Here is a 27239-nt window from a genome sequence, read left to right as displayed (position 1 = left end):
GACATAAAGCGAGTCAATAAAGTCAATTTCGAGCTTAATTAATTATATTTATTTTAACACCGACATGCAATTAAAAAAAATCTAATAAAATAATTATTTAAGGATTTAAATTTTGTTGGAGCTGAGTTTGACAGGCTCAAGCCACAAGGTGAGCTTCTTAAGCTGGAGCTGCATCTAGTGGCTAAGCAAGAAAAATGACTTAGCCTTATTAAAATTTAATTAATTACTTTAAGTTAAATATTAAATTCGACAACAATTTTAAATCAGTACACAATTGCTTTATAAATTAAATATAAAATATAGTAATATAAAGTGTTCATTTACAGAATTTATAAAACTAAATATGTCAAGTTTTTCTAATTTTAGGATCATTTTAAAAATCTCGTAAAGCATAAGACTAAATGTGTCGAATTTTCTCAATTTTAAAACTACTTTTTGAAAATTCCGTAAAACAAAGGACTGAAAATGTTGAACCCTCTATCTTATGGGACTAAAAACGCTATAAACGCAACATTCACTTCTTTTAAAATCAATTATTCCAGATTAATTCTATCATAATAAAAAAATTTATAATTAATTATGCAATCTTCAAACCAAATTATTTAATCTACAATTAATTCCTACAATTATGACTTGACAATCAAAAGGCTAAAAAGTTCTCGATAACCGTAGTTGTTGTTACATCAACATTGTTCGAAATTGTTTATATAGAAAAAATTCTTGTAATTAGAAATTATTTTTTATATTATTTTAAAAAAGTCACAATGAGACGTTCAAATTAAACTACTTACTGACTACAATTATTTCATTACCATCAACTAAAACTCCATAATACTTGAAGCTAAGCCCTGTTGGCCGTTGGCCGTCGGGGCTCAATAGGGCTTAGCTTTGCCCCTGGCTGCATCTTTTTATATCTATACTATATATTAAGGGAAAGTATCTCTTTGGTGTCTTCCTTATTTTTTGTTTGTTTTTTTTTTTCGTCTTTTTTTTTTGTTACTATCCTCCACATTTTTCCCAATTCTTACAGGTGTGAAAAACTACATTTTTAAAATAGTTATTTATTTTTAATTAATATTTTTTTTCTCTTTCTCATGTGCTAAATATCCTCTTTCCAAATTATTTTTTTATCATAATTATTTTTATACTATTATTTTTTCGACAACAAAAAATTTTATTGAATGATATTTAATTATTTTAAATTTTTGGTGACACATGCGTGGATTAGATGCATAACAATATCTTATGCAATCATAAATAAAATTAATAAAATACTTTTTTTTTAATCTCTAATTTGTACAAATTTTAAATCACATACATCACTGTAAATTAATTCTAGACGTAATGTCTTTCTTTCAATAGAATGAAATGGCACCATAGTGATTTTAGTTTCAATATAAGTTTCACATTTATGTTTAGCAAAATTTTAAATGAATGTAATAAATTTAAAGTTACTAATCTTCATAGAGTGTTAAAATTAATATGTCCTAAACTAAAATGCCATAAATTACAGCACACAGTCAAGTAAGTAGAAGCAATAATTTTTTTTATTTTAAAATTATGCATTACAATATTACATTGATCTTGAACATCCATTCTCTACATAATCTTTCCCTAGAAAATGATTGTTCTTTGTAAGTACAAATTTGTTCGAATACTAGTCTAAATTCACTTTTAACTAACAGTGATCCAGACATCAAGTTCTTTTGGATGTTTGGAATGTCCAGCACATCGATCAAATTGAACTCCTTTACGGAGGTCATCTTTAGTTCTACCATGCCGAGCAATAATGTTAGAATTTGCTGGTTTTTCCGTAAACAATTTCCTCCCATTAATTGATGTGTAAATTGCAAACATCTTTTTTTCAGAATAGATGTGGCGGGCAGCACCCGTATCAATCCATCATTCTCTGGAGTTATCTTCCAAATTGGCTTGAAATACCATGCTGAGAGGTTGAGGTTTCACAAATCTATAAATGTGTTTGATTTTTCTTAAGGAGTCGGCAATTCTTGGTCATATGATTACATTTGCCACAGTTGTAGCTATTCCACTTTGTCATGTTAGCCTTTCCTTTTTTCAAATGCGCTTTTGTTCGTTACTAGAATTTACATTTAACTCCATAAAATTTGTCTAAGCCTCAAATTGTAACATTTTGGATTTCACCTCAAACAACCAACTGTTTTCTTCAATCGTCAATCTAACAATCAAATTCTCATCTCTTTCCACTTGTGCTTCAAGTAACTTTTGAAATTCTTTCATAGCTGTGGTAGCTTTTCAATCATAGCAGAGACATGAAAGGATTTACTAAGTTTCATCACTTCTACATACAAATCATGCATAATCATTTGAAACTCTTGGGCTTGGCTCATTACCATTTTGGAATCCACCATTTGAATTCCAAAAACTTCCCGACTATGAATTCTTCAAGCCGGTATCCTTTAGTTTGTATTTCGTTCTCAAGGACTGCCAAAGTGATCTTGTAGTCTTGGCTGAGCTATATATGTTGTAAAATATATCACTCAAGCCGTTGAGCATGTAGTTTCTGCATAGGAAATCCCGTGTCCCCATGAAGCAAACGCAATCCTCTCTTTGGCATCAATCCCCGCCTCAGAAATAATGGGGGTTTCCTCGCTTAAGAACATAGTTGGATTAAATATGGTGAGATAGAATAGCAACTATATACGCACTTTCATAGAAACTGAAGTCACAACCAAAAACTACAAAGTTCAAATAGATGGCTTAAGAAACAACTAACTTAACAAATTTCGAACGTCTTTGATCGGGACATATATAGAAAGATAATGAAAAGTCTAAAATACCTCTCATAAGTACAAAATACATCAACAGAATAACAATCTACGTATTTTCTATTCTGGTCACATCAAACCTGATTTGACCCAACGCGTAGACTCAGGACTACAGCCGTCGATCACTCCACACCTGGAAGATCGGGATCACACCGCGTGGATTCCTACCTGTACGATAATTTGCATATAAATATTCAGAGCTATTTCAGATCAAAGTACATCAATTTTAACGCAGAGAGTTATTATTCACATTTCTCCTCAATTCTGCACCCAACTGACTTAAATACCGAAAGACCTTAATTCAGGACCTCCCAACAAACCTAACAATCTGCTCATCTTTTCCAAATCCCAATATTTTTAAATTAGAATACCTTTAAAATCACCTCGACCTCCAACCGGAATCATTCTTCAGTCTTATGTATGTCTCTATTTGTTTTATGTGCTTTCTCATTTCTCAATAAATAACAAGTTCCCACTTCACATCTTTGGCATCCATTTCTTAATTAATTATGCTCGCATTCTTCTTCTTCTTCTTCTACTTCTGCTTCTTCTTCTGCTTCTTCTCCTCCCCCTCCTCCTCCTTCTTCTTCTTCTCCTTCTCCTTCTCCTTCTCCTTCCAATTCACAATAAAAATATCATTAACTTCATCTCAATTCTATCTAATAATTCTCATCATTAACTTTTTCATTCGATTTCATTCACCAATCAATTATACGAGAACATAATCATTTATCTCACAACCGTACAATACAACTAGATATAACACATAATAACAATTTCATCGATATCAAGGTAACCCAGCAAATACGATCAGATATATAAACAACCAATATACTATATCCACATGTATAGATATAAATCCAAGTTCACGGTTAAATATATATCGAAACCAATATAATAATACTACACACACACATATATATATAATTCAATTAGCTATACTTACCTCAAATCTCATAAGATATTTATTGAATCAAACTCCTTAGCAGTACATCGGTTAATATAAATAATATTTAATAAATATACTAATTAAATAATATAATTATATAAATTAAATAAATAAAAATTGAAGTTTTCGTACCTGTTTCCTTTTTTGGCATCAGTATGTGTGCGTATAAATGGTGTATGTGCATAATTGGGGTGTATGTGTTTTCAAAAAAGAAACAATTTGAGGCGGTAGGTGGCTCATGTGCTACCCACCCTTTTTGCGATTTGGCGACCCACATTTTCTGGCCTTGCTGTTTAGATGAAGACGAAGGGTCTGAAGCCAACACTATGTTTGTTTTCATTTCCAACTTATTTCCGAGACAAGTCAAAATATATCCAATGTTTGCTATCATTCAAAAACACCTTATTTAGGTGTTTTTAACTGTTTTAGCATAAAAACTTACGTATATATATACACACATATATACATAAATATATATAAAAAAGGCATGATTTGACAATGAATAGTAATTTTTGTCTTCCAAAATACAACATTAAACATATAATACTTATTTTAAATTATCTCCAAAGACATGATTTGACAATAAATAGTAATTTTTGTCTCCCAAAACACAACATTAAATATATAATACTTATTTTAAACTATCTCCAAAAACAAATCCAAGCATACATACTATCTCTAACACACACTTGTTTATCTTTATTTTTCTCTCTCTATTTCCACAAAACACAACAAAACACTCAAAAAACGAATCCAAACATTATGTGAGAGTTTGAAGCTTTAAGAATGAGAAGATGACGGGACGACATAACTCATGTTTGGATTCATATTTTTACATTTTTCGAGACGAGATAAAATATACATAATATTTGTTTTCGTGTTTTTACACATTATTTATGTGTTTTTTTTTATTTTTCAACTCTCTATATATAATATATATACATGTTCACTTATATATATAATATAAAGAGATATGATTTGACAATAAACAGTGATTTTTGTTTTAAAAAAATACAGTATTAAACATATAATATGTTATATATAAACATATTTAATATAGAAATATATATAAAAGAGATATGATTTGACAATGAACAGTAATATTTATCTCCTAAATCTCAACTCAAACTTACACGACTTATTTTAAAATATTTTAAATTACCTCAAAACAAAAATTCAAACATATATCTATTTTCAAAATACACTTACTTATCTTTATTTTTCTTTCTCTATCTCCAAAACACAAAACAAAATACTCAAAATACAAATCCAAACACTATGCATGTTTTTCCCATTTGTAATTACATACAACTTGACGCACAAAAAAAGAATCATTTTTCAAGGTAGTTATTATAGAAAGGACAAAATGCATATAACCCCCCTGTGTTTTAAAAAGTCTGCAAAAAGCACCTCTCTGTTTTCAGAATAGGCTAAAAGCTCTCATGTGTTTTGTAAACTCAGCTCAATCGCCCCCTCTCCGTTAAATCCAACTAACGGTGTTAATTTTTTAGAAAATGACCGTTATACCCTTACTTAATATATATTATTTCTTATTCTAATGACCGTTGGATTTTTTTGATCAAATATTGATCGTTAGATCTAATCAATTAATCTCAACCGTTAGATTTTGAAAAAATAAAAGGTCTAGATTCAACATATTATTTAATTTATATTATATATAAATAATTTAAAATTTTAAAAATATATTATTATTATATATTAAAAAAAAAAACTAACTACCCCACCTACCCCCTCCCCCCCCGCTGCCCCCCCACCCCCACCCCCTTCCCCTTTACCCCCGCTTCCCCCCACCACATCTCGTCGCCGGCGACGAGATTTCGATTAAATCATCATATCTCCATAAATTCTTTATCAAATTGAGTGAGACTGGTCTCGTTAGAATCTTCTTAAAGAGACGAGTCTGATGGTGCTAGTTCGGCGATCGTTGCTTGAGCCCACTCTCTATGATCGATGAAAACTTAAATTGAAGGTATGAAAATGATCGTCTTGAAGAGAGGATTCTAATGATACCATTGGGCGTCGGAAATTCGTCCGGACGGCGTCGGAAAATTGTTTCGAAGTTTCCGACGAAAGTGGGCGAAATACCAGATTTTCTTTCTTTTTTTTTAATTTTTTAATTAATTTTAATTATATTAGTTAAAATATATTTTAGTAAATTAAGAATATTTTAGATAATTATAATAATTAAATATTTTGGCTAATTAATAATAATTATAATAATAATTATTGTAATTAAATATATATTTTAATTAATTAAAAATAATAGTTAGATTTAATAATTAACAATTACAAAATTATTTGAATTTAAATATAATTTAATTTAATATTTTAATTTAAATTTAATATGCCAAAATTTAATTTATTTTTTAAGGTGAGAAATGACAAAAAGAATACACAAAACAAGCAAAAGACCCCTTTATGTGTTATATAGACCCATAGAGGGTTATTTTGGTCCAAAAAATCATTAAATATGAACCTAAATCGCAGAAAAAGACTACCAAATACAGCAGACGCGCGTCTTCTCCACTTCCCGTTAGTTGCTAACAGAATGAGGGTTTTTTGCTGACTAAGATAAAACATGAGAGGGGTTTTAGCCTATTCTGAAAATAGGGAGGTGCTTTTTGCATACTTTTTAAAACACAGGGGGTTTTATGCATTTTGCCCTTATAGAAAATAAACAGATGTAATTTTCCGAAAATATGGGTGTTTAAGTGTAATTGAAGTAAACTTTAGGGGAAGTACTGTAATTATGAGAAAAAAGAAAGAAAGAATTAACAATAGCCCGAATCCCAAAGGCATAGCCCCCACCCCCGCGTGTGCATCTCTGCGTCTATATCTATTTTCGTTGTCGTTGAAGGTGTCATCACCTCTGCATTGCATTCATTCCGCCTTTCAAACAGGCTCTTCCTTCTCTCTTCCTTCTGCGTTTCATTTCATTCCTCCATTCTTTGTCTAGCTTTCCGAATTGCTTTCAACCCACGTCTCTATTTCCGGCCAGGGAAGAACATCTCCGACCACCCTTCGCCGCCGTCGCCGACGTTTGAAATCTCAACGATCTTTGGAAACCGGTAAAGCCCTTTGAGCACCCCGTATTCTTTCGATTGGTGTCTGTTGATTTTGATGGCTGATGGTAAGAATCAAGGAATGGGATACGGTGGAAAGAAAACTCAGAACAATGGCAAGAGCAATCCGTCGTCGGTTTTCAATCGATCGTTGACAATCAATTCGTCGGCGGCGGCGGCGGCCGGGGAAAACAGGCCGTTCTATAATCTCTATGGTTCCACGCCGCTCCAGCGCAATGGTTCGGTCAAGAGTTCGTACAGCTCCTCATTTGGCTCCAAGATTTCTGCTGGGAATTCTTTCAAGGGAAAGGTCAAGAAATTGTGCTCTATTTTCGAATCCCCGAAATCCCCCTCAAGCACCCCAAATTCACAATCTATGGCCTCGCCCACATCCACGAAACACAACAAGGGGTTGTCGACGGTGTCGGATTCTTCATACGTCGTTCCGAAGAGCGGCTATTCTCTGGTCCCTGATTCTCCCTTGAGGCTGCCGGGCACCGAGGATAGGGTTGTAATTTACTTCACCAGCCTCCGAGGAATACGAAGAACATTCCAGGATTGTCACAGTGTACGAATGATTTTCCGAGGATTTCGTGTAAATCTTGATGAGAGGGACATTTCAATGGACGTGGCCTATAAAAAGGAATTGCAGAAAGTGCTTGGAGAAAATAATGTTAGCTTGCCTCAGGTGTTTGTCAAGGGAAAATACATTGGGGGAGCTGATATTGTAAAACAATTGCTAGAGGTTGGTGAGCTGGGAAGGCTGGTCAAGGGGCTCCCCTTGCGGCCGCCAAAGCCCTGTGATGCTTGCGATGACATGAGATTTGTTCCATGCATGAAATGCGATGGTAGCCGCAAGGTGTTTGATGAGGATGAGGAGGTGCCCAAGAGGTGCCCGGAATGCAATGAAAATGGGCTCGTGCGCTGTCCCCTGTGCTGCTCATGAGTGGTGTATTGTAAATGGAATTTTAATTAGTAGGAAGCTGGTGTGATTATATATTGCTCCCAACAGTTACTTGGACATTGTGAGGCAGGATAAATGTTTCTTTACTGAGGAAATCAGCCGTGTACATAGTGATTGAGTTCCAAATTTAGGTGAATTGATTTGCTGTTCACCTTCAATGTTGATGTTTTTACTTGTATCTGGGTAGCCATGGTGCTGAGATCTGACACTTATGGGCTATGACTAATATGCTTATAATGAAACATAATGATAAGTATACCATATTGGTTTAATAACGTTTGCCAACTTGACTCAGGCCCTCTTTTATATATGATGATTATGATCTTGCAGCTTAACTTTCTCTCCTGTCCCCAGAGGAATCAAAGAAGTTAGTTGGTTTGATAGGTTTTGTGCATTAATGTGTCTATGGCTTATGCTTTTAAGGTTTGAATTGCGTTTTGTTTGTTCGTCTAGGAGATGAATCATATTGCAAGGTTGCGCTAGAATTTGCTTGCCTGATGAATGGGTACTTTGAAGTTTGAGATGGAGCTATACTGCTGCATGTAGTCACATTTCAAGGAAGTTAAATTGATTGTCAAATTGGTGATCCAAATTGCATCCTTGGTCTAATCTATACTAGGTTGATTTCACATTGTTATCTGTTTTCCCCTTTTTGGTGGTTGCTTCCTTCTTGGATATTTTTCCTTGGATTCCTTGGTTGTCAGTTTTTCTTATCTGACATATTCAATAGTATCACTTAACTATATTATTGAAGGTCAAGATACTAGGACTAAATTATTTGTTACCAGACGTTTTATGTAACCTTGCATGGTGAGATACTTCCTCTAGTGTAGTCTGCCAATGCTACTAATTATCATTCAATAGTACGTAATATCATTAGTTCTTAATCTTACCATGTGATTTTTTTGAGCTCTACGACGTGCAGAACTACAGGATTTTGATACTTCCTGATCCTTCTGCAGGATTTTGATACTTCCTGATGCTTGATGAACGGACGAATTTTCTCCAATTCTGGCCCTTGCTTCAAGTGTTTGGTAACTGTTAGAAATTATACTCTGTTGGTATATTTCTCTTTCAGGACCACATTTTCTGATGTTTGTATAAGAGGATAAATTTGCTCCTTTTCTTACTTTTTACGACTTATATAACCTTGTACTTTGAAATATTCTTTGATAGATTACTAAATGGAGTAGATTCTTCTTGGGATCTATGCTTAATTCTATCAACAGCTGATTATGTGTTGCTTTTACTAGTTCGACTATTACTATCGGTTGAGTTGATTGATTTATCAATTTGACATTGTCCCTTCAAATTTATAAAGTAGTTTATATGGTTATTTACGTTGGAAAGTTAGTGGCTACTAGTGAACAATGCAAGAACTTAGTGAAAGCACGACTGCATGCAAATGTCCTGCACCATAATGTTCTGGAAGAGCTCATTTCATTATTTAGATTGCATCAATGCAATGTTTTACTATGTAGATGATCCTTATAACACAGTAAGTGTGATACATGATTGAGTTGATCAGAGTAGCAACTATAAAGTTACCAAAAGGATGTGCTTGTGCTATCCTTAATCTGCATTATCTTGATTACTTGTGTTTGCTGGTGTTGCATAGTATTTTAAAGTAATATCTGGCATTTAATCATTGATAGCATGACACTTCCAAATGTTAAATGTTTTTAACCATTGATCGTTATGTATGATTACAGTATATTAACCTTGAGGCTGCTTCAAACGTAAATGTTAAAAACGCAGTTATATTCGCATATAGTACAGTATGTATTACGGGTTTACTCTACAGTGGTTGGGGATTGCTGGTGACGTTCTTCCTCTCCCTCCCTCTCAATGACAATGGAAGGGTCGAGCTTATTGCACCCATTGGTCAATCTAAGGAGTTTTGGTTTGGGTACTCATGTTCTTTCCTTTTCTTCTTGTTATTCACTCACCCTCCATTCTTTCCTGTGGTTGAGCGGTGCAAACTTGTATTGTGAATGCAAAAGTAACTTTTTTGTCACAAATTTCAGCCGAACCATGCTTTGACAAAGCTACAACTTGGTAGTTTTTAATTCCATAGCAGTTTTTCTTTACCTAATTGTTCATTATGTTCATTGAATGGAAGTCTCTTGAGAATTGCTGATATGCTGATAATGGAAGTCGCGGTTCTGACCTTAGCATATACGTGTTTGTTTTCTTACAGTTGGCACACAATTGCCATACCTCCAACATGGAAAAACGTAGTACTAGAAATGGACCATTGATTTTGATTCATTTCCAGCTTCGGTTTTGCATATACGTTTGTGACTTTGTGGGTTCCGAGGGACCTTACAGAAAGAGAAGACGACCCTTTTTAATTTCATTCTCCAAGGTATTGAATATCTCAAATCAACCTACGAGGAATCTTTACATCTTTTAAGAGGGTGTTTAGCTATGTTTTCTTTTAAAATATTTTATAAATTTCTACGTCTTATAGTTTTAGATTTTATTTTAAAAATAAATTTTTAAACTGTTTGAATAAGATTAGATGTGAAAACATCTTATAAGATGTTAGAGTATTTGGCATAATAAGATTTTTATTGGTAAAATGATTAAAATAGATTTGATTTTTTATAATAAAAGAAGTTGTTATTTTTTGATATTTTGTTTTAAATATTTTTAAAATACTTTTATAAATAGTACGCATTAAGTTAATTCCATATAAAAACTTAATAGGCAAACTTTTTACTATATAAAAAAAAATGACGAATATTACCTGAACTTTTTGGATGAAATATATATGTACATTCATGCTAATCGAATATATTAAGATAGATATATTGATATTTGCCATATTAATCTCTTTAAAAAATACAAATATAAAGACATAATGTTTAGTTGATCAATTATATCATTTCAAATATATGATGTATTTATCTGTTTAAATTAAATTATAAAAAGATAATGCAAAAAGTGTTCGAGTGGATCACAACTCTATTTCTTTGGCACTTATATAAAGGGTCCTGGAGCCTCATTCAACACATAAAGATCAAGAACGAAAAGTGAAGCAAGAAAGGAAGCGAAATAATTCTCTCTATAAAGTTCCCCATGTTCAAGATTATTCAAACTGCTCAAGGCGGAGATCGACTCGTTCATTGAAGCTGGGCAATAAATTCTAGCATTTAGTTCGCGATTACAAGCACTAACCCCTGGAGTGAATGTCATAGATATTCAAGTGTATTCCTAAGAAGATCAAAGGGGGGAATCCACTTGCAAATCCTCAAATTCCAAATCAAGACTATAATTTGAAATTACCGATGTGAGCCCCTGAATTAACGTTATAGAAATTCAAATTCAAGTTCAAAGGTGATCTACGAGAAGAAACTCAAATTCAAGTTCAAAGGTGATCTACAAGAAGATTTATCCTTTGAATTTGTCAAGATTTATAATAACTACCTTTGAAGAGAATAATTAAGGGATAAAATAGATATTGTACTCACTCATGATATTTTAATCATATATTTTATTTGTGATAGTTTATTTATATTTTGATTTTTCAGACATAATAAAATTAGCACTTATAGATTTTTGCACGCCCACTGGTACTTGTCTACCCTTCATCTCTTCCCTTCATCATGATTTGAAACACTCAAATGGATACTCAAGGAAAGGCTATGAAGTCGGTGAATTTCAAACTCGCCATAGCAAAATCTTTAAACTCTAGTACCAAGAGTGTTGGTGTTACAACGAGGAGCATATCAAAGAAACTCAAGGAATCCTCTCAGATGACTCTTCTCACTGAGTATGTCTAGAAGGACATAGACTTACCTAGTCATGTAAGTGAAGATGATGGAAATAAATCTCTTCCATCCTCTCCTCACTCCGTGTTTAGCTACTCCTTCACAATAAATGTGGCTTCATTTCTGGTGAAGAATGCTACAACTATAGAGGAGTAACTTGCAAGTCTGACAAGAGCCATTGAGGGACTTACAAAGCATGTCCAAGAGCAAGATGCTCAAATTGCTAGATTTATCAACAAGAAAGATAATGTTGACACAAGCTATATCATGGAGAAACAAGTTGAGGCTCATGATGAATCAGAGGTATCCACAAAGCAACATTATACTGAGAAGAATAAGTTTGCAAAAGAGTTTCAAATTTCTTTAAATGGATTTATTCTTGTGGATCAACTAAAAGAATTTGTCGAAGGAAACATTAGAATCAAGATCGAAGGAAACTCAAAATCATCCCTTACTCCAAGCCTTACACCCAAAGGACTGACAACTTGAAGGTGTCGATGGGTTATCAACCACCAAAATTCCAGTAATTTGATGGCAAGGGCAGTCCTAGGCAGCACGTGGCTCACTTCGTTGAAATGTGCAACAATGCAGGAATATCTGGCGATCATATAGTCAGGCAATTTGTTCGATCACTAAAACGCAATGCGTTTGACTGGTATACTAACTTGGAGGCTGGACAATTGATTCAGTCGACCTCTCAAGCAGATGGAGTTGTTCTCTAGATACTACAAGAAGAAGGTCGATAGGCATTGGAGCGGCTTAAGGGCAGAGGAGGTTGTGGTAAGTAGTTTATAGAAATTATTTTTGTTTCGATATTAATTAATTTATTTTTTTTACTAATTATCTAAATCGTTTCGCAGGAGATGTTCTTAAAGCTGTTAGAGGGCCAACAAGTCGCACCGAATGATGTGCCAGATCCTTCAGCTTCTTCTCAAAGCTTGGTGGCTATGAACGAGCAACAATTGTGTATATCGACAAAGGGAGGCCGGAAGAGGGCTATGTCTTTTTCTAGGTTCTAAGGCCCATAACACGGTTGTTAGATCATCACAGTCCAACAGCTTGTATACGGCGACACCTCCTCCCCCACCATGGTCAGATATTGATCAACGAGTCACGAGGCTCGAGGAAGTTTGGCCCGCCTTATGCACACGTGGCCATTATGATGAGGCCACTCTTTTTTTCTTTCTCCCCAATTCCCAAATCTAAATCCTAAGAGGCAAAACCCTAGTCTCAAACCAACGATTGCAAAACCCAATCCATCTACCACCAATAACGAGGAAAACGATTACTGTTGTGTCAGCCAAGCAAGAAGCTCGAGCAGGTTTGCATTACATCTCATAGTCTTGGTCTCACCATTGGCTTGTGTGTGTGGGCGACACCTATGAGGACAAAAATAGTTCTATAATTTTTCTGTTGTTGTTCTAGTCTTTTTGGATATTCTGTGTTGTTTTGGTGCTTCAAGAAATGAAAATGTCTACGAACTAATTTGGTATGTGAAGGAGAGACTCGAGTGTTCTAACTCGCTTAATCGGTCGGAGTTGCAAAGAAGTAGAAGTTTTTTAAAATGTAGCTGATCCTCCTCCCCCCTTTTTTAAGGCGAACAAATTGCTGAACTCGAGCTCGAACTCGAGCTCATTATAAAGCAACATTATCTTAAACGAAGAAGGATAATTTGTCAAAGACAATGAGGAAGGATCAACAAGCTCTAACCCTCATCCATCAATGTTTGGGTAATACTATGCAAAAAGAAGTGGCAAGCACTACTACTGTGACGTCTGTAGAATTTTCACGTAATTGAAAGACTAATTGGCAATTATTAAAAATTTAAATTTAATTAGTAAATAAATTATAGATTGAATTTGGGATAAAATAAAACTTGAACGGATTAAATTGGAGTTCGCTATAATATTTGAAAGCAAATTATATTAATTAGAAAATTAGGAAGGACGTAATGTGTATTTTGAGAAAAGTTTAATTAAATATATAAAATAATAATATTATATATATATAAATAATATATTGTAGAATTGAGGAGAGAGAGAGTGTGTAGAATGAATGAGGCGGTGGGCCTCTCTTGTCCATATTAATATGCACACTTACACATAATACAAACTCACACACACACACACACACTCATACATACACAGCAGCGCACACGCACATTCATACACACACAGCAACGCACACACACATTTCGTAAAACAGATGACGTGACGACAAGGTAGAGGGTTGAGCAGTCCCTCGTAAAATAGAAGCATTTTGGGATATAAGGTAAGTATAGCTAATTGGATTTATATATATATATATATATATCTATATGTGTAGTATTGTATAAATTATATATATTGGTTTCTTGGATGCGAACGTGGATTTGGCTTTATATTATTATGCTTGACTTTCGTATATTGATTGTTTATATAATTAGTTGTGGATTATTTGTTAGATTATCATAATATTGGTAAAATTGTTACTATGTAATATGTGATGGTAATGTAGAGATATGCTGGATATGATTATGTGATAATCATATAATTGATTGTTGATGAAATCAAATTGGGAGTTGTTATTGAGGAAGTGATTGTTATAAAGAATAGAATGATGATCGTGAATTGAAATAGAAGATGATGCTTACCTAGTTGGGAACACAGTCAATGGTTTATGAAAATGTGATTGATGATGATACGATTGATAATGAGATATGAAAAATATATGATTTAAGCTAGGTACCATGGCACGTAGGGTACCGGGGTATTCCGGGGCAGCAGGGAATATCCTGTGCTGTTAGCTACACACTGGGGTGGTGCGGGGGTACCATGTTTGTTGTGATGTCCTGTGCTATATTGCTACACAGCTGGAGTAAAAGTGTGGGGATATCACACAACGGGTATCCTGTGTTGTATATGATATGATGATGGCCGGCGAAACCATTGACTGATGTACTGCAGCTAGAGTAAGTGGGGCCCTTAACTAATAAACGATAACGAATGAATATTATGTCGTGGATTGATTTACAGCTGTGAGTATGTATTGTTGCTTATATCTGATGTTGCTGTATGACGAATGACTGTTGTCGGTATGACTGCATGTACGTGAATCTTTGTTTGTGTACATATATAAATTGATCAGCTATACTTATTGAGTAGGCAGCTCATTCCTTACCACGTACTTTTCAGGAGATAGGTCACACTAATTAGCCACATTGTGGGTCAGCTGTGATTTCTGAAGTCAGAGTTTTGATTATTGGGTTGTTAAATATTCTGGTCTTTTGTCGGGATTTGTATTTTAAGTTGTGGTATGATATTCCTTGAGGTTATGTATATGAGGACATCTAGTGGGGGTAAATTTGAACTTTTGGTGATATCTAATGCCTTTTGTGGTATATATATTATGCTGATAAATTAGAATTTATTTTACGAGTTGAAAGAGAATTACTTATAGAATGAGTTCCGATTAAAGAAAGGATGAAATAGTAATAATTAGATGTAGCGAGTAGGGGGCGCTACAACTACTTCAAAAGAAACTTGGGAGATTTTGGTGAGATCTCTCCAAAGTGTTGATAAAGTAAAAAAAATCCGACTTCAATCACTAAGAGGTGAGTTTGAAGCTTTGGGAATGAATGAATCCGAAGCAATTTCGGATTATTGTTCGAGGGTAAAGGCTATTGTGAATCAGTTAAGAGATATGGAGATAAAATCAATGATGTACGTGTCGTCGAGAAGATACCTTTTTATTTGACTGCGAAGTGTGATTATATTGTGTGTGTCATTCAAGAAGCAAAAGATCTAGACTTACTGACCATTAAAGAATTGGAGGATCTCTACAAGCCCATGAGGAAAAAACCAAAAGAAGACAAGAGGAGGCTTTGTAGCAAGTTCTCAAATCTAAGGCTACTCTAAAAAAGGATCGAGAAAGTAAATGTTATTACAAAGGATGTGGATGAGGATACGAACGATGAAGAACATATGCAAGAGGCCAAGTGGACATGGAAGAGGAGTAGGAAACAATACCAACAATGAAGAAAGAAACAAGCCATCACAAGAGGCCGTGGAAGAACAAAGGGAAGAGGACGAGGCTATTTTTAACGGTCAAATGAAAGAAGGTATGATAAATCTAACATAGAATGCTACAAGTGTCATAAACTTGGTCATTTTACTTGAAAATGTCAAGATGGAACTAAAGATGTGAAGGAAAAAATAAATCTTGTTGACGATAATCAAGAAATTGAAGAGTCAACGTTGTTGCTCACAATCAAAGAATAAGAAAAAAACAATAATAGTTTGTGGTACTTGGATAATGATGCGAGCAATCACATGTGTGGCTACAAAGATCAATTTGTGGAACTTGATGAGAAGGTGCGAGGTAATGTTTTCTTTGGAGATTCATCAAATATTCACATTGAAGGGAAATGAACAATCTCTTGCCAAGGACGGTAACCATAAACTGATCTCTGATGTTTACTACGTACCTAAATTGAATAGTAATATTTTGAGTTTAGGCTAATTTCTTGAAAATGGATATGAAATTATCATGAAGGATGATTATCTTTGGTTTTGAGATCGAAATGCTAAGTTGCTTGCAGAGAAAATGATGTCAGAAAATAGAAAGTTCAAACTGAATATGAAAACCATTGAAGCAAAGTGTTTGAAGGTTCATTTGCAAGATGTGGCGTGGCAATGCACAAGAGATATGGGCGTCTAAGTTTGGTGCGCTACTAGAAATTGGAGAAAAGAAGATCGTTTACTGGATACCCTCAATCAACCATCCCAATCATTTGTGTGAAGCATGCATAATTGGAAAACACACAAGAGTTTTTCGTGTTTTCCAAAAGATCAACATGGAGAGCAACCAAGCCATTTGAACTTGTGCATATGGATGTCTATGGACCAATTAATCTATCTTCACTTGGTAAGAGTAAATATTTTATACTCTTCATTGATGATTTTAGCAGAAAGACGTGGAATTGTTTTTGAAGCACAAATTGGAGGCTTTTGCTACTTTGAAAAATTTAGATCACTTATAGAGAAAGAGAGTGTCCATGAAATGAAAGCCTTGAGATCAGACTGTGGAGGCGAGTTCACTTCCATGGAATTCAATCACTTTTGTGAAACTAATGGTATTCATTGTCCCATGATGTTTCCTGGATTGCCGCAACAAAATGGCGTAACCGCGAGAAGAAATAGAACTATTCTTAATATGGCGTGGAGTATCTTAAAAGAAAAATACATGCCAAAAGAGTTTTAGGCTGAAGTAGTGTCCTGTGCGGTCTAATTTTCAAGCTTCTCTTCAATATTGAATGTCAGAAATTAAATTCCTCAACAAGTATGGAATAGGAGAAAGCCAAATGTCAGTCATTTACGAGTCTTTAGATATGTTCATATCCCACACTAAGAATGATAGAAGCTTGATGACCGAACTGGTGAAGCATGTGTTTGTTGGATATGACTATCATTTCAAGGGCTATACATTGTTCAATCCGAATAATGGGAAAGTGGTCGTAAGCTGTGATGTTGAGTTCGATGAAGAAGGCATGTGAATTGGAAAGCTCAAGAACAATAATCTTATCATTTCCTTCCTTATTTTGGAGAAAAACATTCAACTTGATCAAAATGCCACACCAGCCTTTCGCAACCTCCATCTCCTGCACTTGAAAAAAGTTCGAATAGGAACCACTAAAATTGAAAAGTCTTAATTATATATATGAGAGATCTCATGAAGTTACTTTGAATAATGATGCATTGTGTAAAATATTTGTGGCCCATGACCCACTAAGGGAGGGCCAAAATACACTTGTTGGATGACTTTCATTAATCACCAAGGCCCACTCGTCCAACCCATGACCCGATCCAACCCGACCCTTAACCCGAACTGGTTAATATATAACTTTCCAAAACCTAACCCTAAATTATTTACTCACTCATACCTCTCCTCTTCTCTTATCAGCCACGCCATCCACCTCTCTCCCTTTTCTCTTACCTCTTAGTCTTCTCCTCTTCCTCTAGTTTTTCAATGGAGTTTTCCCAAGAGTGTTGGGAATATCCTCCACCGCCTGTCGTCTTCTTGATGAGCATAAATACTCCCCCTTTTTTGTCGATAATTATCCAAACATAATAGCACAAAAATACCTTGAGTTCTTGAGTTTTCTTTGTGAAAATCCTTAGTGGTTGGTTTAATCCTCTTTGTGGCTGGTTTTTGGGTGAACTTGTGGTATTTCTCTTGGTGAGAAATAGAGCAACCGTGAGTGTTGGGTTACCGGCCTTCTTGTGGCCATGTTCTTAACCCCTCTGGATCATTGGCTCCCTGAACCTATATATTTATTTTACTACATTCTTTCGTTATTTATCTCCTATGTAAGTAATTTATTTATTGTAAATCTGGTTGTATTATTTAAAGGTTCAAAACTCATAAATCTGTAATAGTTGACTTAGGATTTTTCGAGTTTCCGCTGAAGGGTAAAATCTCCCAACAATGGTATCAGAGTAAGGCCTCGAATCCTTCGCTTTGGTGGTGGTATTTTTTCTTAAACCCCTCCTCTAATTTCTTCGATTTTATTACTGTTGTTATATTGCTATTTTGCTGCTGGTTTTCCATTGCTTTTGACTAAAAAAATAGTTGTTGAAATAGTTGCTGAAAAATGTTGTTTTTTCACTACTTTTGACCGACAATAGTTGTTGAAAATTGTTGTTTTTTCACTGTTTTTTGGCCGATAATAGTTGCTGTAAATTGCTGTTATTTTCACTATTTTTGTTGTTGTTTTTGCTGCTGTTTTTTTTTTACTATTTTTGGCCGATAATAGTTGCTATTTTTGTGCGATAATATCTGATGTTCTTTATTTGTTCTTGTGTGATAATATTTTCTATAAATATTACTGTTGGCCCATTCCCTGATCTCCCCGCCAAACCACTAACTTGGCCGAACTTTTGAGGTTGCGGGTATCTAGTTGAGCTCGACCGGGATCCTTTTTTAATTTCTGTAATTTATTTGTTGTGATTATTTTCTGAAAATATCTTGATATAACTTGCAACCATTTGATGAAAAATCTGAATTTGCAATATGGCAACTAAAGATGAAGGGTATACTAATTCAACAAAAAATATTTAAAGCTATTGATGGAAAATACTCAGAAAATATTTCAAAAGAAAAAAAGAATTGAAAATGATGAATTTGCATACTCTTCTATAATTTTGAACCTATCAGATACTGTTTTAAGAAAAGTAGTAAACAAGATTCTGCCAAAAATCTATGGAATAAACTAGAAGAACTTTACACGGAAACATCGTTGCCTAGTAAGTTTTTTCTTCTTGAAAAATTCTTTAGATATAAGTTAGATTTATCTAGAACATAGAAAAGAATTTAGATGATTTTTTACTAAATTAATCCAAGACATTAAGTTAACAGGAGATAAAAATATAGATGATTATACACTCATTGTCCTATTAAATGCAATACTCGAAGCCTATAGTGATGTCAAAGTGGCGATAAAATACAGTAGGGATAACATAAATCTTGATACAATAATTAATCGACTAAAAAGTAAGAAAATAGATCTTAAGACAAATAAAACAAGTTCATCTCAAAATGAAGTAAATTTTGTAACAGGAAGAACTAAAAACAGAAATTCTGATTTTAAGTTTAAAAGAAATGAAAAAAGTAGAAGTAGAAGCAGAAGCGAAAGTAAAAGCAGATCTAAGTCTAGGTCGAGAGAAGATAGGTCTAGGAGATGTTATAACTGTGGAGGTAAAGGGCACTTCATAAAGACAGTAAGAAACCAAAAAGAAGCAATTGGAATAATAATAATAATAAAAATGAAGGTGCTAACATAGTAACAGAAAATGGTGAAATATATATAGTGCACAGTAATTCATCTTCTATTAAAATTAATGAATGGCTTATTAATTCAGGGTGAACTTTTCATATGAGTCTGTTTAAGGAATTATTTATAAACTTTAAAACTGAATGTTTGGCTTTGTGTCCATGGCTAATGAAAGATAGTCTTAAATTAAATGTCTTGTTGACATCTGTGATATTTGATAATGGTTATAAGTTAACCCTAAAAGATGTATGATATGTTCCTGATTTGTGTCACAATTTAATTTCTTGTGTCGCACTTGGAGAATATGGTTTTGCAAGTAGATGGGGAAGGGGTATAATGAAAATAACAAAAGGCTCTTTATCAATTTTTAAAGTTGAAAGAAAAATGAACTTATATGTATGCTTTGTTAATTATGAAGCTATTGCTGCCACTGCACTAGAAATAGGGAAGACAGACCTTTGGCATAAGAGGTTAGGGCACATTAGTGCCAACGGACTAGAAATTTTGCATAAAAATGATTTCTTGACTGACATAGTTGAAAAACTGAGTGTTTGTGATGAATGTCTGTTAGAAAAACAGCACAAAGTGCATTTTCCATCATCACCTTATCCAAACCCCTCATCATCGTCAAGCATTTTAGAATGTGTTCATGCAGATGTATGGGATCCTGCAAATACTGATACCCATGGTGGCAATAAATATTTTTTATCTATTATTGTTAACTTCTCTAGAAAAGTATTTGTGTTTTTAATGAAAAACAAATCTGAAGTTTTTGAAAATTTTAAGAATTGGAAAACCTTTGTGGAAAACAAAACTGAAAAAATGCTAAAAGCCTTAAAGAACTAATAATGGTCTAAATTTTGTAACCAACATTTCATTGATCTTTGTAATGAATTCGGAATTAAAAGACATAGAACCACTTCTTACACCCCCCATTAGAATGGGGTGGTTGAAAGGATGAATAGGACATTACTAAATAAGGTAAGATGCATGCTCATAAGTTCTGGTTTGTCAAAATCTCTTGGGGGGGAAGCAGTATTGACTGCTGCTTATTTAATTAACAGGTCTCTCTTTGTTCCTTTGTCTGGAAAAATTGTTGAAAGTGTTTGGTCTGATAAAATTGTTGATTTTTCTAATCTGCGCATTTTTGGTTGCTCTGCTTTTGCTTTATTGTCTAATGATAAATTAGAAAATAGATTCCAAAAATGTATTTTTATTGGTTATCTGAAAGGAGTTAAAGGTTATAGATTATGGTTAAGAAATCAACCAGGTTTTAAAGTAATTGTTAGTAGAGATGTAACCTTTAACGAACTTGAAATGCCATACTAATAAATTCACCTAAAATATTTGAAGATGTAGATATTGAGTCTGTCTTTAATAAATTAGAGCTTCCTGTTGGGGATAACCGACAAGGGGAAGAAGGTAGAGTAGAAAATCAACAAAATAATGAGAACTTTGAGCCAAACTTTCAAAACTACCAACTTGCTAGAGATAGGGCAAGGAGAGAATGTAGAATACCCTCTAGGTTAAAAAATTTTCACCTTGTTTTAAATACTGTTGAAAATTTAGAACCAAGTACCTATGAAGAAGCACTAAACTGTAAAAATTCTGAAAAATGACTACAAGCTATGAAGGAAGAAATTAAATCTTTAAAAGATAATAAGACATGAGTGCTTGTTCCTAAGCCAAAAGATTGTATAATTGTTGATTGTAAATGGGTATTTAAAATAAAACAAGAACATAACCTTACACGTTTTAAAGCTAGGTCAGTCGCTAAAGGATTCACTAAAAAAGAAGGCATTGATTATAATGAAATCTTTTCTCCTGTTGTCAAATATACAACTGTTAGAATTATTCTTGCTCTTGTTGCTCAATATGATTGAGAATTAAAGCAAATGGATGTTAAAACTGCTTTCTTGCATGGAAATTTAGATGAAACAATTTATATGCATCAACCATGTGGCTTTTCTGATAATTTCAATCCTGATCATGTATGCTTGCTTAAACGTTCCCTCTATGGTCTAAAAAACAATCCCCTAGGCAATGGAACGACAAATTTGATGAATTCATGAAATCATTAAGTTTTAACAGAAGTGCTTATGAACATTATGTTCCTATACTTCTTGTTTTGTATGTGGATGATATGTTAATGGCTAGTCCTTGTTCAAAGCTAATTAAGGAGTTACAAAATGATTTGAATAAAAACTTTGAAATGAAAAATCTAAGAGATAGAAAAAACTCAATGAGTCTCTTAAACCAAAAATAATACCTCAAAACTGTTTTAGAAAAATCTTCAATGGAAAATTCAAAACCAACCTCTCTCCCTTTAGGAGCTCACTACCAATTAAGCAAAGAACAAAGTCTAAAACAGATTTTGAAAAAGAAAAAATGAAAAAGGTTCCTTATTATAATGCAATATGATCTGTAATGTTTCTAGGCGTGTATCAGACCTGACATTGCCTATTTAGTAAGTTGTCTAAGTAGATACATGGCTGACCCTGGAACGATCCATTGGGATGCACTTAAGTGATTATTAAGATACTTAAATAGTTCTATAACTGTGGAATAACGTTTTCTAAAAGTAATCATGATGCTGAATTAATTGGTTATGTTGACTCTAATTATGCCAATGATAGAGACAATAGGAAGTCGACGACTTCATATGTGTTTACATTTTGTGGCTCGTGCATAAGCTGAAAATCCCAGCTTCAACATATAATTGCATTATCTACTATTGACGCAGAATATATTGCAACAACTGAAGTGTTTAACGAAGCAATATGGCTTAAAGGTTTACTAAATGAAATTGGTTTTTTAAAGAAAAAGGTAACTGTGTTTTCTAATAGTCAATGAGGCATACAACTTTGCAAAAACCCAGTATTTCATGATAGGACAAAACACATTGATGTTAGGTATCACTTTATAAGAGAAATAGTAGGAAAAGACATTATTAATTTAGAAAAGATGAAAACTGAATCTAACCCAGCAGACATGCGAACAAAATGTCTACCCTTAGAAAAATTCAACACTTGCCTTCAAATATTAAATTTAAGGTAATTCTCCAACCCCTTTACCTATTTTTTATTCTAACCCCTTTTAGATATCTGTGCTCTGCATTTCTTGTGTTTTTAACAAGTATCCTCCACTGGCCTTTTTTGGCTATGATGAACGCCAAAGATCCGGCCTTGGACCAGGCTCCCTTTTGGGTACTGATCCAAGGTAGAAAATGTAAAATATTTGTAGCCCATAACCCACTAAGGGAAGCCAAAATACACTTGCTGGATGGATCTCATTAATCACCAAGGCCCACTCGTCCAACCCATGACCCGATCCAACCCATCCTTAACCTGACCCGATTAGTATATAACTTCCCAAAACCTAACCTAAATTATTTACTCACTCGTACCTCTCCTCTTATCTTATAAGTCGCATCGTCCACCTCTCTCCCTCTTCTCTCACCTCTTAGTCTTCTCCTCATCCTCTAGTTCTTCAATGGAGCTTTCCCAAGAGTGTTGGGAATATCCTCCACTGCCATTCTCCCCCTTCTATCATCTTCTTCATGAGCATAAATACTCCCCCTTTCCTATCGATAATTATCCGAACATAATAGCACAAAAAATACCTTGAGTTCTTGAGTTTTCTTCGTGAAAATCCTTAGTGGTTGGTTTAATCCTCTTTGTTGTTGGTTCTGAGTAAACTTGTGGTGTTTCTCTTGGTGAGAAATAGAGCAACCGTGAGTGTTGGGTCACCGGCCTTCTTGTGGCTATGTTCTTTAACCCCTCCGGATCTTTGGCTCCCTAAACCTATATATTTATTTTACTGTATTCTTTCATTATTTAACACCTCTGTAAGTAATTTATTTATTGTAAATCTGGTTGTATTATTTAGGGTTCAAAACCCATAAATCTATAATAGTTGAGTTAGGATTTTTCGAGCTTCCGCTAAAGGGTAAAATCTCCCAACACACTGTACTGTCTTTTTATAGATAGTGAACCTTTAATTTTTGATGAGGCTATGCAGGATAACAGATGAAAAAAAAAAGCCATGGATGAAGTGATCAAATCTATCGAGAAGAATAATACTTGAAAATTATCATATCTTCCCAAGGATCATAAAGCAAATGGAGTTAAGTGGGTGTACAAGGTAAAGAAAAATGCACAACGTACTATACAAACATACAATGCAAGATTTGTTGTAAAAGGCTACAAGCAAAAGCAGGGAGTTGATTATAATGAAGTATTTGCACTGTTTGCTTGAATGGAGACTATTCGTTTACTCATTGCATTGGCAGCTCAAATAAAGTGGAACGTCTATCAACTAGATGTCAAATCAGCCTTTTTGAATGGATATCTTGAAGAGGAGGTGCATGTCGAGCAGCCTTTGGGGTATGTGTTTGATGAACATGAAGATAAAGTTTTGAAACTAAATAAGGTTTTATGTGATGTAAAACAAGCCCCGAACCATGGAACAGTCGTATCGACAAGTACTTCCAAGAAAATGGATTTGTTTGTTACATTAATAAATATGCACTTTATATCAAGATTCATTATAATTGTGATATTTTGCTCGTGTGTCTTTATATTTGATGATCTAATTTTCACCGACAATAGTCCGAGTTTGTTTGAAAAAGAAAGAAATGTCTCTTGAGTTTTATATGATTGATCTACGCCTTATGTCATATTATTTGGGTTTAGAGGTGAAACAAACGAAGGTATATTTTTCTCAAGTAGGATATGCAAAAAAAGTTTTTAAAAAGTTTAATATGCTCAACTGCAATCCCACGAATACACCTATGGAGACAGGTTTGAAGTTATTTAAGTTTGGAGATGAAGAAAAGTGAATTATTCAAAAGTCTTGTGGGAAGTTTGAGATATTTGATATGTACAACACCAGATATCCTTTTCGTAGTTGGTGTGGTAAGTCGTTTTATGGAAGCTCCTATTCCTAGTCATAAGAAAGTTGCTAAAAGGATTCTTCACCACCTAAAAGGTACGCTTGATTTTGGGATATTCTATTCTCTATCCAATGATTTCACTCTTAAATATTATTTTGATAGTAGTGACTTTGCGGGAGATATTGACGATAGGAAAAGTACAAGTGGTTTTGTATTTTTCATGGGTGATTGTGCTATTTTATAGTGTTAAAAAAAAGCAATCTACTGTGACTGTGTCAACTTGTGAGTCTTAATATGTGGCTGCAACTTCTTGCACTTGCCATGTTGTTTGGCTTAGAAAATTATAGAGCTTTACTTGTCTCAAGAAAAGGCAACAGAAATTTGCTTTGACAACAAATCGACACAAGCACTTGCTAAGGATATGGTATTCTATGATAGAAGCAAGTATATAGATACGAGGTATCATTATATTAGAGAATGTATTGGCAATAATATGGTAGAGCTAAAAATGTGAAGACCCTCTCAAAACAAAAAAAAAGAAAAAAGGAAGAAGGAATATGTGAAGACTCAAGATCAAGTTGCAGACATTTTCACGAAGGAATTGAAGGTTGAAGATTTTTGAAGATTGTGAGCATGTCTTGGAGTAAAGCAGGAAATTTCAAATTAAGGGGGTTGTTGTTAAATGTTATTGATATTTCCAATAGGGAAAAATATTTTTTTAGTCCGTTAAGTATGCCCAATTTTAGTTTTAGTCCTATAAGTATGCCCATTTTTTATTAACTCCAGTAACTTGGAAAATTGATTAGTTTTAGTCCTCCGGTGGATTAGATTTATAATTTGCGCAGGAAAAGTGACATGGCATGACACCTAGATGCGTTTATGTTGATTTATAATCCTATGTGGCTAAAATTATGATGTGGAAGATAAGTTGGCCATCTTTTGTGCAAGTTTGGAGAAGAAAAGTCACATTTCTTTCCTCCAAAAGATGGCCAACTTGTCTTCCACATCATAATTTTAGCCACATAGGATTATAAATCAACAAAAACGCATTTAGGTGTCATGCTATGTCACTTTTTCGGCTCAAATTATAAATCCAATCGATCGAAGGACTAAAACTAATTAATTTTCCAAGTTATTGGAGTTAATAAAAAATGGGCATACTTATAGGACTAAAACTAAAATTGGGCATACTTAACGGACTAAAAAAATATTTTTCCATTTCCAATAAGTTTAATCAATATTCAAAGTTAGTATATTTTGGTCATTGTATTAGATCAAATTAAATATTGGCACAAAAATTATGAACTAGGCTAGTTTGAAAGTTTCTTTTGTGCATTTACAAACACCTACTTGTAAGTTGGCATTTGCAAGACAAGAATTCCATAGAAATTCATCTTAAGTTTGCCTTCTACTACTCCTCTTTCCTCTTCCTTTTCTAACAAGATCATAGGGCTATCTACAGTGCATAGTAGTTAAAGGCACGGTATGGCACGCGCCATGGCAAGAGACCCTAAAGGCGCAAGCCTATCAAGTGGCACAGGATTTTCCCCTAGGGGCTACCATGGTGCCATTCCGTCGTGCTCAAGCACGTGAAGATTATGGGGCTGTAGTGGTAGAAAAACTTCTTTCTCGTAACTATCGTTTTTGGCAGAATGAGCATGACTAAACTCTTTAAAACTAATAACTACACGTGTGTTTTTAAATAAACATTAAACTTGTAATATGATCTACATCCTAATGCAAGTAAATGGACTCTTGATGCTTTCCTCTTTTCATCTACAATCTGTATGAATATCTATAATTTTCATCTTGAATCTTATTTATACTTGAAAAATCCGTCTTATAAGAAGTAAATAATGTTTACACTATAACACTATATCATCTCCTTGTATGGAAAGAACAAAGAAAGTAGTAAACATCTCACTATGAGCAGGGAGCTAAACAATTTTGAGAGATCACCAACTCTTCTCCATCTAATGTCTTCTTCACAGCGCTACAAAAAGCTACCTCTAAAGACAAGGAATCCTCCACAGGGCCCCATAAAAATGTAGGATTAGGACTGGTAGGGAAAGTCCAAAACTCAAATTGCAGGCCTCAATGGTTGTGCCAAATCGATTGTTAAATTATTAAATTTGTGCTCATTATCTTCCCATTTCTTTCAAGTTTTTACTGCAATTATGCCTTGAATTTCTCCCTTCACCTCCCATGAACGCCCTCATTTGGATTATTTTTCAAGTTCTGCAGATTAAGAGTTTAGTTCGCAGTGAGGATACATAAGGGGGAAACGTTCGCTTGGTAGAGAGGGCTTGAAAAATATACTGTGTCGGCAGGTCGATGGATCGAGGAGAGAATGTGTAGATCAAAATAAGGAAGAAAACAAATGGGGAAGCTAAAATCCAGCCGCAGACCAATGGAAAAGACTGCGAGATGGTTGGAAAGAGTCATGGGTGGGATAAGGGTAGTCTGACGTCAACCCTAGTTGCCAGCAGTAGTGAAGGACAAAGAAAGTAAGAATATCAATGAAAAAAAAAGGGTTTGTGTTGCAGTTTGGTGATGCATGTAGCACATGGTTGTTAGATGATGATGGGGTTGGGCGGTGACAGGTCGCCAGAATGTCAGAAGTTGCAGCCGGCAATGGTCAATTGCCACAGTGGTTGGAAGTAATTAAGGATTGATTGTTCTTGACATGGAGAAAGATGGCAGAGAGCCCCCTTTCACAAGGAAGATAACCCACATTGGAGAGAAAACTTAAGCATACAATTTTATTTAATAAGTTTTTACTTAAGCACACAATTTTTATTTGATAAGTTTATATAGTATAAAAGGTTAAATTGCATAACACTACCTGTGTTATAGTGAAATTATGTCAAATGTCTTATGTTAATTTTATACGCAAACGAACCCTATATAATACGAAATACAACACGAAACGTCTATAAATTATATTTATCATTAT

The 27239-nt window shown here is 34.2% G+C and overlaps 1 protein-coding gene across 1 annotated transcript; it reads left to right on the top strand.

Annotated features, from left to right (window-relative positions):
* Positions 1-6578: 6578 nt before the first annotated feature.
* On the top strand, positions 6579-9011 carry LOC105172180 (uncharacterized). The gene is made up of 2 exons (XM_088885601.1): positions 6579-7934; positions 8766-9011. Exon 1 carries the CDS (start codon positions 6898-6900, stop codon positions 7783-7785), a length of 888 nt encoding a protein of 295 aa, XP_088741727.1. The 5' UTR covers positions 6579-6897; the 3' UTR covers positions 7786-7934; positions 8766-9011.
* The last annotated feature ends 18228 nt before the right edge of the window (positions 9012-27239 follow it).

Source organism: Sesamum indicum, linkage group LG10 (genome assembly GCF_026168435.1).
Source record: "Sesamum indicum cultivar Baizhima isolate 11 linkage group LG10, ASM2616843v1, whole genome shotgun sequence".
Lineage (NCBI taxonomy): Eukaryota > Viridiplantae > Streptophyta > Magnoliopsida > Lamiales > Pedaliaceae > Sesamum > Sesamum indicum.
This window is presented reverse-complemented; position numbering and strand designations above follow the sequence as displayed.

Excerpts from the sequence above, each read along its gene's own strand:
- LOC105172180 (XM_088885601.1), top strand. The coding sequence starts at position 6,898 with ATGGCTGATGGTAAGAATCAAGGAATGGGATACGGTGGAAAGAAAACT.